The following is a 14637-nucleotide window of genomic DNA, read 5'->3' as shown; positions in this document are numbered from 1 at the left end:
CTTCAATGCTCCAATACGAAGTTTCTCCAGCAATCTTCTTAACTCCAGTGTGGTGGGAATGAACAATACATGTGTTTAAATATTTTCCAGATCCTTCAGGGAAGCAGCTTTTTTCTTCTGTGTTGTTATCAGGCTGAGCTGTGATTAAAAACAAGCAGATATTTTATTACATCATTTTTTGTAAGATCAAAGTATCAGGAGAACTTCAATATTGAAAATGTCACGAAGGAGAGGGAACAAGTACAGGTAAGTGGGAATTTGGGGTAAACAATTTACAAAATTTCTCTATAGATGACTATTGCTTTTGTCTTATTTTAGATCGCAAAGAATTCAAGATGGTGAAAGATTAAGTAGCAGGAGTAAACTTTGACATTGACATAGAATACACACATTTTAAACCTTTGCAGACATTATCCTGTATTTTTTATGTTTCTTACTGAATCACCATTATTTAATAATAAGCTAGGATTTATAGTCATTGAACTAACCACAATAAAAATGTAATTTCTAGACTCCCTAATAGTCCAGCTCTAGCTTATACTGAGTGTAATTTTACAAGTAAGCTGGAGAATGTAATGAGAATACACAATGCAGTCAAGTTGGAAAGTGGCCCTCAACCTACAGATTCAGTTACCGTTCTGAATTGGAGGAAGCATGCACATGAACATCCAGTCTTCTGAGAGCTACAAGAGAATAAAGACCTTGTTTCTTCAGATTCAGAAGAATGGACATTCTTGTAGCAGTACAACAGGAGATTGCTTTTTTTTCACCTTTATTGGGAACAGCACTGGTATGTCCTTTTTTGGGGGGTGTGTGGAGAGGAGGGGCCTTGGAATGGAAATTCTTGAGTCGCTACAAGAAGCTGTGTCTGACAGCTGGCAGCAGTAAACTCTGCCAGGCCTGAAGAGGGCAAGGCAGTTCTGAAGACTTGTCAATAAGATCTGGACAACAATTCAGCAGCTAAACATCTTACCAAATCTCTTTTACCTTTCAGAGGGAGACTGGTGAGGAACAGTTAGTTATCGATGTTTTTGGGAACAGCAAGACCTCTTCCTACATGGGCACTGAGGCCAGGAATTTACTCCCTTGAAAGGTGACGTGACCGTGTTTTTTAAGGGAAGATGATAGCACCTCAGAAGTATCAGAGCTGAACAGATCCATGTAACAAACAGGAGGTTAAAAAACCATAAATCACTCTTTCAGAGCAAATCTTCACCAGCTGGGCAGACCTTGTCATGACAGAAAGCATTTACAGCCAGGAAACACAGCTTCTGTTATGATAGCTTGGCAGCTACACCCATTTATTCACTGCTGTTGGGGAAAAAAAATGCCCTTTGTCCTAATTGGACAATTTAGATCAACAAAACATTTCCTCTCTGCAACTCACATGGGCTCACCCAGAGTAAAAAGCTGTAATTTGCAAATGGGTTTCCTAAATCACTGTAAAAAATTAGGAGGCAGAAAGACCACCTTTACTTATCGGAGACCAACTTGAGTAACAAATGTGCTTGGCAAGTAAGTGAACCCAGTGTGTAATCCCCCCATGGGATTTCCTTCAAGATGTATAGCTTGAATAGTATGTAAAAAAGAAGGCTGGATGGGAAAAAACCCACCTACTGTCCAGCAGAGAAAATAGAGAATTATAGGTAGCATGGGGTTTAGACAACTAAAGCCCAAAGTTTCTCTCTCTGAAGAGAAGAAAACCTTTCCTCCCAATATCCCTCATGTCTAGAAATACTGAATAGTACTATTCAAAATTGGAACTGAGTTGTAAAAGAACTGGAAAAAGATAACATGTTTTTTGTTAGGTTCATACCTTTTGAGATGCTGTAGCTGCCCTCTGTTCTGCCTGGCTCAATCGCCTTTGAAGCCTATTGATGTATTCTCGATATTCCATCATTACTTTTTCATCCTGTGTAAATGAAATATCTCATTACAAATGCAAAGATTATTTTACTGGATCCATACATACTGTAGTGAAAAAGCTTCAAACACCAGGAAATTTAAGAAGTGGAACTGTTTACCGCTTGCAGTAAGACTGAAGACATACTGCTCACACATTATACAGAATTTCCAGCTCAAATATGACATCATATGACTTTTGCAATCAGAGTACTCTGCAGAGGAAGTTTTACTCATTTCACCATCTTGAAGTAAGATGCATAAAAGCTGACATTTTAATCCAGGTAACTTAATTTACAAATCTTACAATGTAAATGTTTCAGCTATACTCAAAGGGAAAAAGAATATTCTAGCTAATACAAATGAGATGATAATCTTACTACAGATCTCCTCTGTTCTCTTCATCAAAGGGTATACATAAAGTCTTTCTTAACCGTCCTTTACTGACAGAAATCTATTCTCATATCATCCCCATTTTTCTCCTCTAAATAATACAGCGCTACGAAAAACAACACAGAAGAACTTATCCTAGACAGAACTGGATATTATCCCAGATTTATGAGGCTGACAGGATAGCTGTTTTCTAAAGTGGCCATTAATTATTGAACAATGCACATTCCAAAACAACCCTGCCCTTAATCTTTAATGGATAATGCTTTTATCCATATGCATATATGCACATACAGTGGCAATTCTACTGTACACGTAGTATGCTGGGAATTTGATATCTCTGCATATGCCACATTATCCATAACACAATACCTGCTCCTTTTAGAGGTATGTGTGCATATATAGGCATAAGTGACTTTAGAAATACTTCTTGAGTTGTCTAAATTTGCTAAATTAGTAACCTTGAAAGATGATCTCCTTTACCTTCTCCTGTAATTTGAGAGTAAAGTTCATTTGTCTTCCTGCCATTTGAACAGTCAGCAGAAACAATGGGGTTTTCCAGTTGTGACTACTCCTATCAAAAATCCTTAATTTTTCTAAACCAGCAACATAACTCATCTAAATAGGTTTCTGTTACGATCTTAGCGTGCGTGCATCAGGTTATAACTGAAAGTGGTTGTTGTATCAGTCATTATCTTACCTCAGTTACCTTTTCATTTGCCATTTCCAGCTGAGAAATGAGCTCCTGGCTACGAAGTTTTTGTTGACTCAGCTCACTTCTGTTGATCGGAAGAAAAGATGCTGATTAACATACAGTAGTGCATCAGCTATTGGAATATAATTTCATAGGTACTTTCTTGCATTGTAGGGGCTTATGGTGTATTTTTAGTTACAGCGTTGCTCTTAAAACACTGGTTTCAAAAGCATTACACAGCTACCACTTCTTCACAATGTGTATTCAGAACTATAACGGCAGGGGAATGAGATGCATTTGTTCGAATCAACACAACTTTGTCAAGAGCATTTAACATTTTACAGGGCTGGTTTTTTGCTGTTTATTGAATCTTATTTTGCAGATACATTATCAAATATGCTATAAATATAACCTGCATTTGCACAGTGCAATCAATTTTTAGATTAACATTCTAATTGGTGTCCCATAAGCAGACTTCAACATAGACATTTTTGAAGGTGCCCAGAAGTACCTAACACCTGGTGAGACAGACAACAAGGTAACACTTCAGGAGGAAAAGGAAAATGCCCCCTTATTCAAAGTGGTCTTTTTACTTTTATACACAATGAGTTTTAGTGATTCTGAATTTGTATAGTATTACAGTAATATCTGGGTTATGGTAGACATCTCTTGAGTTTGTGCTCAAAGGAAACAGTGCTTGCCTTCTGTCATCACAAGCCACTGAAGAAGAGGGATGATCAAAGATGGAAGAATCTCTGACCTCTGGTAATTTTAGCCAGAGAAAGGTGCAGAACTAAACGGGCTGCTCTAACCTCTGACCAGTCTCTACTCCACTAGCAACAGCCATCACAAAAAATGTTGTGATCAAGATTCTCGCCACCAGTTTCACCACCTACGTTGAGGTTCAAACACATTTGTGAAAGAAGAATTTTCAAATCTATTCTCACTTTACCTTCCTTGCCCAAGTCGCAATACACTATGCTGAAATGCAATAACCTTCATAAGTATGTAGCATGCTGACAATGCTCAGAAATCTCATACTTAACCTTTAGGTGCTCTGGCTATTACCGAATGCTTGAACCTCAGACCTTCACCTTAAAAAGCCTCCACTATATTTTAATGATGGCATTTAGTTCTCAACAATAATTTACTCTTTAAATTTTTTCAATGTATTTCATGACCTTTGACTGAAAACTGCTAAATGGCACTTTAAATACAAAGTTGCAATATATCTGTTAAAATAAGGCTGGTGGTTTCCACTCCCTTGTTCTGAACCAACCCCTTTAACCAGTCCCAGACAGACATAAAAACAGATCAACATCTTTTGACTAGCTTCTAAAAAAATGAGAGTACATGGGCAGATATTTAAGCGATGCGAAACAGTTAAAATTATATATAGATTATACCTTTGTTACCACATGTGAACTATTTTATATAAAATAAGAACTAAAGATGGATTAAAATTGCAGGATCAAGATAGTGTGTTAACACTGAACAGAATTATTGCAATTTGTCCTCTGTAATCAATAACAAGCTTCAAGATTAAGCACTTTCAATACAGGAGCCCTAATGAACAGCTGCTTTTTGATGGTTCAGTTTTTATAAACTGTTTTATTAGCAAAACAGAAACTTTATACAATTCCTGTCATATCTTTTCATATGTACCTTTTCAAAATTAACTCCCTTGAAAACTATTCAAACAGTACTCCGTACCCGCTTATGTTCAAGTTCAACTACGCCAGTAGACAGGGCTTTGAAAATAAGGAAATTCTTGAACTCTGACACGGCATCTTTATTGTTACGTCATCTTGGAAGACTATCCAAATCGATTAATTTTCTAAATTAAAAATTCTGTAGTTACTGAAAACAATGTCTCCTAGACTTGTACTGAGGTGTGGAATTAGCATTCTCAGCAGCACAGGCCATAAACAGAGTGTACATGCTCATATACAGCTGTATATCAAGAAATTATTTTCATAATTAGATCACACTGAACACGTATTTAAAGAAAACAGTTTAACCTTGTAAGCATAAGGAAACATGATGGCTACTGACCTAGACAGTTGATTCATTCTGATTGTTAACCCTCCCCCAAACACATATTATGAGATTTTAATATTAAAATTGAGCAGTAACCCCAACTGCTGAATAATTGAATCAGTCCCTGCTCCATATTGTCTTTGTTAAGTGAGTGGGAAACAAAAGGTGAGCGTTTAGCATTTTGGCAGATGGATGATAAATCTGCCAGCTGTAGCAAGTACGTTCTGCAAAGCTCTCATATGACAAATATAGCATGTGCCAGCTGTTTTTTCGGTTGAATTATACTATAATATGCTTCAGTTACTCTTAGTAATTATGAATTTTGTATACTGCCAGTACCTGCAGCTGTCTCTCATCCTGTTAATTTTTTTCTTTAATGAACATCTTAAAATAAGCAGCTATGGCTGCCAAACATTACAGAAGTGCAGCCAAGAATAATGTTTTAGAAACGGAGGAAACTTCTTCATCTCAAGATGCTGCGCAATTCACTCAACGTACTGTACAGGATGTAGGGAGAAGGAGAAGACAGTTCTGGCCAGCACTTCAGACACAGGCACTGAAAAAAGGTCACTCTTCAGAAGCAGATTCTTAACTGCAAACTCCAAAACCCACACATGGCTGCTGATGAGTCAGGGACTCTAACTATGACACAGAAATGTTTCAGAAGCAGAAACTGCAACAAAGACACCCAAAATAGCTGCAATCAGATGACTTAAGCTAAGTATTTAAACTTAAAGACAATATGACAAGGATTCCCTTTTTGTAAGCACTGACAATTATAATTCAAGTGAATATTAAAAAAATGAAGCCATTCAGTATAGTTCAAATAAAATGGGTTTATGTTACAACAAATATTTCTGATTTTTTTCCCCAAGAAGTTGTATCTTACTACTAGCCAATAGTGGCAGATGGTTAAGATTATTAATTCACCAATTTGTTCATACTATGTATTAGTATTAAGTTTTACTACTTTTTTTATTAGTTAAAGAGTTAAGATTTTTAAAGCTCCTCAAATGCATTGTGACATGGAAGTAACTTGTAAAGTACTTACCCTCTTTATCATTTAAGCCAGCGTTTATGAATTGTCTCATGTACTGTTTTGTAGGTTCAGTTTATATTTCTAAAAAGAGAATAGGTTTGTATAGACCTATTACCACCCCTACGAAACTGTACCTTAAGGGAGCAATCATCCCCATGTCTAACAGGCCAAAGGAATATTCATAGTAAAGTTGAGAGAACGGTCAGTTTTCTCTAAAGTTTTCAAATTACAAGATCGACCTTTCTCCCATCTGCAGTTTTCAAGATCTCCTCCGCTGAAGGGCATTCTGTGGATAATTCAGTCATTTGATTGAATATGACATTTCGTTTACCAGCGTGCGTCTTGTTCTGATCCCTGATCCAACCAGAATCATGTTGAAGAAAAATGTGCTCTTGGTGTTGGCCACTGGTGAGGAGTCTGGTAAGGGTTTATGTATAACCACTGGTTATCTGACAAATTCTTTCTCAATTTACCCCAATTCTTTTCTTTATTCTTGGGATTAGAACATAAAAATGTATGAAAAATACTGATATGCCAATTAGAGGGATTAACCATCTATTACTACTTCTATTACGACCTCTTTTTTTTTATTTATTTTTTTAACCTACTTAACGTAAGTGCAGACCAGTCAAGGTGGACTTTACAGAATGAATGAATAATCTGCCATTATTTTTTCAACTTGCATACAGTCTTTCACTTTATTTTCTTTTAGTAAACACCAGTAGATCTGACTACCCTGTTTTTGCTTAAATTCTGTTGTCAGAACTTCCTCTCTCACCCCTTCTCAATCTATGCTGTATTCTGTTATTACTGAAGTTTGTTTCTTTCCGATTTACAAATTTCCTAAATATTCCTTTAGTATTGCTGATCTCACTTTCTCTCCTGTCATTTATTCTTCTCAGCTTAAGTCTGAAGGACTATAGAGCTTTATACACAATGCCGTAAGGAAATAAGAACAGTCCTTCCCCCAGTTTATGGCCATAGGAACCGTTTTTCTAGATTACAGTACTCCAGTGAAAGCAAGAGCATTTAGAAAATACGTGTATGTATTCCCCATCTCTTTCAAAAGTAAATTCCTTCAACTGAAGACAAGAAACGTAAAAGAAGCTGGAAGCACTTGATACTATTATTTTAGCACAGCTGGCTAAGGCAGCTCACTGAAGTCCTTTGCTGTTTTGGGACATTCAAACTAACGGGGGATCTTGGATCACTGTGAAGTTGGAAGCCCTGTTGATCAGCAGCAACATGGATTGCTTCTGTTTCTTACCAAATTCCACACAAATTTGTGGGGAAGGGACACTGAACACCAAAATAACTTTTTAAACATTAAATCTAATTCTGACTTGGTTATTTAGGTTACTTAAAACAATGTTCCAGATATAGGGTGAGAAAAAAATCAAAACAGAAAACTCAAGTAAGTGTCAGTTACTAAATTAATGAACATGTAATAGTTAAATAATTCACCAAGACTTAAAAGCTTTTTTTGTGTTATGAAACAAATTACCTTTAGAAATAAGTTTGCTAGTTTTATAAAATTTCAATACTTGTCTTCGTACTATTTTCCATTTAAACACGTATAAAGACAGTGAAAGATGACTTTTTGCCTCTCAGAAGTCACTTCGTTCTACTGATTACTCCTGGTCAGAACTGAATCGGTGGTTCAATCGCAGACCCTAGCAGAGATGCAGCTGTCAAAACGCAAGCCTGTTGAAACACAGCAAGTAACCAAACCAATTCAACTAAAATTAAGTGTTAATATGCATTTCCGTCTCAAAAGCCACATCTGTCCTTCGGTCTTGAGGTGGCCTGACCCAGCTGGCAGGTAAGCCCCCACCCAGTTGCTCACTTACTCCCCCCCAGAGGAATGGGGGCAAGAACCGGATGGGTATAGGGGTGAAAAAACCTCATGGGTCAAGAGAAAAGGAGTTTAATAAGTGAAGGGAAAAAAAAATTGCAAAAGCAATCACTCGTGACCAGTAGACCAATGCCCAGCCAGTATCCAAACAACAGCGACTTTGGAAGAACTTCCACCTAGTTTTATTGGTGAACATGACATTACATGATACGGGAGATCCCTTGGGTCAGCTGAGGTCAGCTGTCCTGGCTGTGTCCCCTCCCAGCTTCTTGCCAACTGCCAGCCTGCTCACTGGGGCAGCAGAGGCAGGAACAGAGACGCCTTGACGCTGTATTAGCACTGTTCAGCAGCAGCTAAAGCATTGCTGTGTTATCAACACTATTTTGGTCATGAATCTAAAACAGCACCATACAGGCTGCTATAAAGAAAATTAACTCCATCCCAGCCAAACCCAGTACAGGTCTTTAAGAAGCATTAAATTCACCTTAACTTAAAATATAAAATTCCCCCAAACTTAATCTGAGGGTGATAGTTTTTGTATGTACTTATCAACACATATAAACAGATATAGATTAAATCAATTTTTTACATACATACACATTCTTAGAGAAAGAAACAACCTAAATTCAATAGAGAAGCCTTAGGACAATTCATCTTTAAATAAATATGAGTGCTACACCACTTTTTTTACAACCTTTAACAGTAATCATTTATTTGCATAGCTATTTTATAATTGTAAATATTTGCTGTCTACGTTCACTTCAGTAAATGTCATTAGAACTCAAAGTACATCTAAAATGGATGCAACCAAAAGTCAGCACAGCTTCGTTTCATAGTCTGCCAGATTAGGCGTTTTGCAGGAATAAAGAGAATAAACAATCAGCCATGAGTCGTTAGCCATGCTGCCAAGAGCAATGTTTTCATTTGGAACGATGACCTATGTTGCAAGAGGCACTGACCTTCTTAGTTGCCTTCAAGATTGACTTTTGGCACAAGTATATTAAAGCAAAACTGGTTCCTTGCCCTCTTGCAAGGTAAAGGTGAGGTCTATTACCAGTAAATCCTTCTAAAAGCGTACAGCATCTTAAGATGCTTAGAGGGAAGAAAACTCTTCTCATAAATGAAGACTGTAAAGTATTTTTATGAAGAAAATGGTGGAGTTTAGTCTGCAAGTATTCAATGCATTGCCTACTGTTTCAGTGCTGTTTTTTAAATCCAAGTTCAGTTTTATAGGCAACAATTGCATGTTTAACTTCAACTGAGACCCACATGTCCGAGACAGCACAGAATAATTTTCAGTAAAGTCTGAAAGTAAAAATTTATTTATCAATATTTCTACTCTATCTACTAGATTCTCATATTAAAACAAAAAAAAAACCACAAAAAACCCATAAAACCACTCTGCTCTACTGTTCCAGGCTGCAAAATTTACTTTTCCTTCTTAATTCTTTTTAAAGTTAAAAATCCCCTAATGTTCGCTGATATTCCTTCTCTTCTTAAAAGTATTTATTTAATGTTTCCTTTATGTATATATGTATTACACCTCACAAACAGAACACTACAGACTTAAAAGATGACAAATGAGCAGCACAGAATATGGGAAAATTAGCAGCTGGTGCTGGGAAGTTAGTAAAGAAGCCAAAATGTTTCAGACACCTTCATATGGAAAATGAAAGTAACAAGGAGAGAACTGAAAAACAGCAACAGATTGTGAATTTAAGGCAAAGGAATGGGAAACACCTACACTAACAAAAGGGACACTGACTCAATCCTTACGAGAGCTTCAACAGCAAACTTCTGGTGAAATGCAATATCATCTGCTTTTATGTAAAATACCTCCCTAGTATAGATGGCTATGACTTTGTTAGGAAGTTTATAACTTCCTGAAAAACATTCACTTATAAAGCACATTACTATGCTGTAAGAGTAGTAATTTTTATTAAAAACTGAAATTCTGCTACATGTCACCAACACAATCTCTGGATTTGCTCATATATTTACATGAATCCAATACATCAAACAGTGACTTCATGAGTGACTTCATGAAGTGCCAAGGAATGTCTCAGACTGTCCTCAAAATATACTAAATAACCACCACACGCTGCTGAACTTGGAGAGCTCTCTATTTAAATCCAAAAAGAGTATGTTAATATCTTCATAGCCTTGCTACCTAGTCAAGACAAGACGGAGTTTCTAAGGAAGGTATTTAATTTTCGTTACGAGCTCACAGCTTAACTAAACCTCTTAAAATGACATAAAACTTAAAAATGTATGTACATAGGAAAGCTCGGTTAACATCGGCCTTTCACTTGGACCCTGCTGTAAGGCTTGGTGCTACCATTTCCTGGTTTAGCCTCAAGAGGACTTTCAAACAGAGCCTCTCATTCAATAGATCCTGCTTACCCACCATCAGTCTATTATGTAGTGGTCTTGCTGGTATTTCCACGATAAATGCATTTGCTCCCAGAGTTTTTTTTGCTTTTTAAATAATCAGCAACTTTATTTTAGTTCACAATGAAGCAAGAAGTGATTTGCTAGTCTGTACTTGCACTCAAAATACTTACTCAAAATGTTATTGTGATAAGATTAAAATAAATATGATAATTATTCATTTATAATATAAGCAAGGCCTTTGCATTGAATTAACTACTACTGTGTAACTCAGGAGCTAATTTTCATAGCAGCTGCATTCTGCGCTATATAGCTAGGTATCTGGTAATGCATATAACGTGAAAAATAAGTGGTCTTTCAATTTTCTAGATAATATTTATAGGTTTTATTATAGCCACTTGTCACTAATCTCAGAGCATCAAGGCACAGATTTAATTATGAAATTGCTTATGTCAGTTTAAATTACAACTTTCTAGCAGAGAACAAACTTGTTTCTATTGCCAGTTTCCTTGTCAAGGAGAGCAAGTGTCTGATAAAAACTTCTGTTTCTAGCTTACACAGGATGTAAAAGCATCACCTATGACATGATCTTAAAAAGTAACTGACTTTGCTTTTAGACTCGCACCAAAATATCTACTGAAGTCACAGAAAACCATGTGGACTTAGTGTAGACTTACAATTTTTAATGAGATGAAGGCTTTTTTTTCTATTCTGCTCATCAGCCAGTATTCTCTGATACAGGACATTAAGTTATTGCAGGAGAGTTCCAGATAATGCCACATAGGCAGTCTCTCACATAAACAGGGACGTTTTCAAAATTTACTACCTATTTTTCGTGCAGATGCACAAAGCAGACTTCCTCTCATGTCTGTTATATTTTCTATGTCAGCATTCTGCTGCAGATAAATAAGGTCTAAAGCTTTTGGTCCACTATAACAACATTTTAATACTTAACATTAAAGCATTAAGAAGGAAAGCAGCTGTTTCACAGACAACTTTAGATGTTTCGGAAGTCGGCAATTTTTCCCTTTTAATTGGAAGTTGCTGAACTACATTCAGGATCTGGTTATAAATCTAGATGCTCAACTGTGACGGATTTTGTAGTTTCATTTGCAGAAAATAAACTAAAAGTTTAACAGCTTATATTTACCTTAGCGTGAAACACTACAAAATGTTTTTCCTCTAGTTACTGCATTTACAAAAGATGTCAAAAAAGCCTTAGTAAGACCCAGCTAATTACCTACAGCGCAGCTACACCACTAAAATTGTCAGTGAATAAGCACAGCTCCCTGTGTCTCACAGATGTGCTCAACACTGGGATGACTTCTGAAACAAGACTTTTTGCCTTTTTAAAGATCTGTTCAGTAATTTTTGCAAAATGCAATGTATTTTAAGGCAAAATAAAGCCAGCCTGTATCTGGACAGATAAGGTAAAAAACCTGAAATGGTTTACTTAGGAGAGGTAAAACTGCCCAGACTGATTATGTAGGACTTGCTTTTCTAGAAAAAAAATGGGCAAAAATGTTACCTCCAATTGGATTTAGTATGACTTTGAACTGCCTGATGAATTTAAACTGAACTAGTTATCATAGGTAACAATCCACTACTACTACAATGTGTTCTAAACACGCAGAAAAAGGAGCACTTGAAGAAACGAAAAGCAGATGAGTGAAGCTGCTAGTAAAACAGAAAGGTCATCAATAAATGTTCTATCAATCATTCTTGTATTTCAAGCAGGATGGAACTCATAGCATTCCTCTATTTGGGCAGACAATAGGTACAACTACTCATGACAGACACTGCTTCACTTTAAAGAGGAATGGAACAAGTTTCAAAGGGAAGCACTACTACATACAAGACTGCTATTTATGAAGTTCAGTGGAGGTCAAATTCACATACTTTTCTAAAAAAGATGGAAAACCAAGTTAGAGCAGTGACAGGGTAGATTTGTTGGAGGCAAGATTTCCGGGAAGTTATTTTCCTTGCTCGTGTTTAGAAAGTTGGGTTCTAATTCCACTCACACCACTAGCACTCTGACAACTAAGAAGTGTCAAGCTATGCTTACAAAAATCGTGACTCAAAAAATTGCATAGGATACTGGAAGTATTATGGTGCGAGCTGAGAATACGTAAAGCCATTATAACAATAAACCATGAAGAATCCAAAGATTACTCCAAAGGAAATAAAATCTAGAATTCACAGGTTTCAAATTTTAAGAGGGCGAAAATTTTGCTTCCTTGTTAACATGACAGTAAGCAACTTCTAAAATCAGTCTGAGCAAAGAATGAGTGCATCCCATGCTTTCAGTGACTAAAGTTAAAGGATCATTTCAAATTAACAGAATTGCATACCCTGAATTTTTCTTCCAAAAAACAATGAAAGCACTTCCTAAAAGATAATGATACATGCAACGTTTTATTCTTCTCTAACCATTTTAATTTTAAAGAAATGAGACTTATGAAATCAGTCTTCCTCGTCTAGAATTTACTGTATACCAGTCTGTCAATCTCCTCCAACTTTAAACCAATTTTGAAGAGGAAGAGATCTTGAGGGCAAACTTGTAAGAAGTTCTATAAAAATATCAGGGTAATTTAATCTCCAATTTATAGTCTGCTTGATCTAGCAGAGTTTCCTGAGCTTAAAAAAAAAAATCAAATAAAGGATGAGGCAAACATATATCTTTGCCTCAGTTGAGAGAAAGGCCATTTAAAACTTGGCCTCCACGGAGCAGCCAGCTGGCTAACCAGAGTGAGCGAGCGAGTGTGTGTCAGCTCACAACTAGCCACAGTTTGGCTGTTACTTGCCAGCCAAACATAAGACACATGAGGAAGCTGAGGTGGAGGAAGGCAATACCAGAAAAGGAAAGACACTACAAATCCACTGTGCACAGATCAATTCATTTACATTTTAACACTGTGCAATGTGTCTACACGCTGAAAAGGAAAACCAAGATGAACATAGATGCCGTATCTGCTTATTTCTCAAACTGCTCAGTGTGGATTCTGAACATTTTTTAATGGATACTAACATCCAAGTAGAAGCAAACACTATCTATAGCAGTATGCATTTAGAACAAAGATGAGTTTGTATAATTTATTTCAGACATAACATGCAAATGGCTAATTTCTCACTGGGACACTTCCTTCGCTACTCACTGATTTCCAGTAACTTCATTGTCTTCTCTAAACCAGTTGGTGTCTGTCTGTCTATAGGCTCACAGGCACCAGAAGCACTTGTATTCCCCAACATCTAGGAATGATAAGTAATCTCTATCTGTGTCTCTTGCGTGAGATGTCCTTGTTATCGTGCCCTTTCAAAACTGAAAATATTCTTATGTTCTGTGCTGGGAATACAAGTACCAGCTAGTTACCTGGCAACCTGTATGAATTAAGAGAAAAGTAAAGTTTATACCTCATTTTTGCTTAGGGCAATCACAAAACTCATTTGTATCCGCGTTTATGACAGCAGCTGCTCAAAAGAGAACATTAGATGTGCATCCCAGGTTTTTTCCAGCTTATTTTAGAGACTCATTCCACAAGTGATTTTGTGGTGACTGTTCTGAATAGCTATAAATATAGAGGTTTTCATAATCCAAAGCTGAAATTCTCTAAATTGAGCGTGCTATATCTTGAAAGAGAAAATTAAAAAGAATATATTTAATTTACTTTTTGTTGTTACAAAATTCAAACACATGAACAAGATGCGAAATTTTTATTTCAGTGCTTAGCTGCTAACTTCATAAAAAGCATTAAAAGTTCCCTTTAGAACACTCTTGTTTTGCTGGAAGTGCATCATCTAGTCCGGAGGGTTTGCTCTTGATGGTTTAACCACAGGCCTATTGCCATACACCAAACAGTAACTAAAACTGTAACAGCTTCCAGAAGAGGAACAAAATTGCACTTACTTTAGCTTACTGATCCTGGCTTCTGTAGTTTCAGTAAGATTTTTTGTTTCTTCTTTCCACCGATTTGTTGCTTTTTGCTGAGCTACTAACAGTCGTCTAAGTTCAGCAGTAGACTTTTGACTGGTGTCTTCCATTTCCTTAAGTCGAGCTTCATATCCATGTTCCTTCACAGCGTGCTCATGCTCCATTGTGCTTATCTAGAAAAAATACAAATTGGGTACAATCAAGTCTCTCAGTTTTTTTACTTTTTTTTGGTAACACTTGAGTTAAATTTACAAACATTTGTTGAAAGCATGTAACATACAATAATTACACTTGTAATTATATGCTCAAATAGATACATGTTCCCAAAGCCAATTTAAGCAAATAGTACAACTGACAATAAAGGATAATGAGCTGCGTATGCTTATTTTTGTAAATAA

The 14637-nt window shown here is 36.5% G+C and overlaps 1 protein-coding gene across 1 annotated transcript in view; it reads right to left on the bottom strand.

Moving 5' to 3' along the window:
* SCLT1 (sodium channel and clathrin linker 1) overlaps nucleotides 1-14637 on the bottom strand; it is a 46383-nt gene continuing 31746 nt past the window's right edge. Inside the window, exons 18-21 of the mRNA XM_063336236.1 lie at nucleotides 14216-14412; nucleotides 2993-3071; nucleotides 1817-1912; nucleotides 1-138 (exon numbers count right to left, since the gene is read on the bottom strand). Of these exons, the coding sequence (XP_063192306.1) occupies nucleotides 76-138; nucleotides 1817-1912; nucleotides 2993-3071; nucleotides 14216-14412 (435 nt within the window). The 3' untranslated portion in view covers nucleotides 1-75. The remainder of the gene's footprint in view (nucleotides 139-1816; nucleotides 1913-2992; nucleotides 3072-14215; nucleotides 14413-14637) is intronic.

The sequence above is a fragment of the Chroicocephalus ridibundus genome, chromosome 5 (genome assembly GCF_963924245.1).
Source record: "Chroicocephalus ridibundus chromosome 5, bChrRid1.1, whole genome shotgun sequence".
Taxonomy (NCBI): domain Eukaryota; kingdom Metazoa; phylum Chordata; class Aves; order Charadriiformes; family Laridae; genus Chroicocephalus; species Chroicocephalus ridibundus.
Note: the sequence above shows the minus strand (reverse complement) of the source record. Positions and strands in the feature narration are given on the sequence as shown.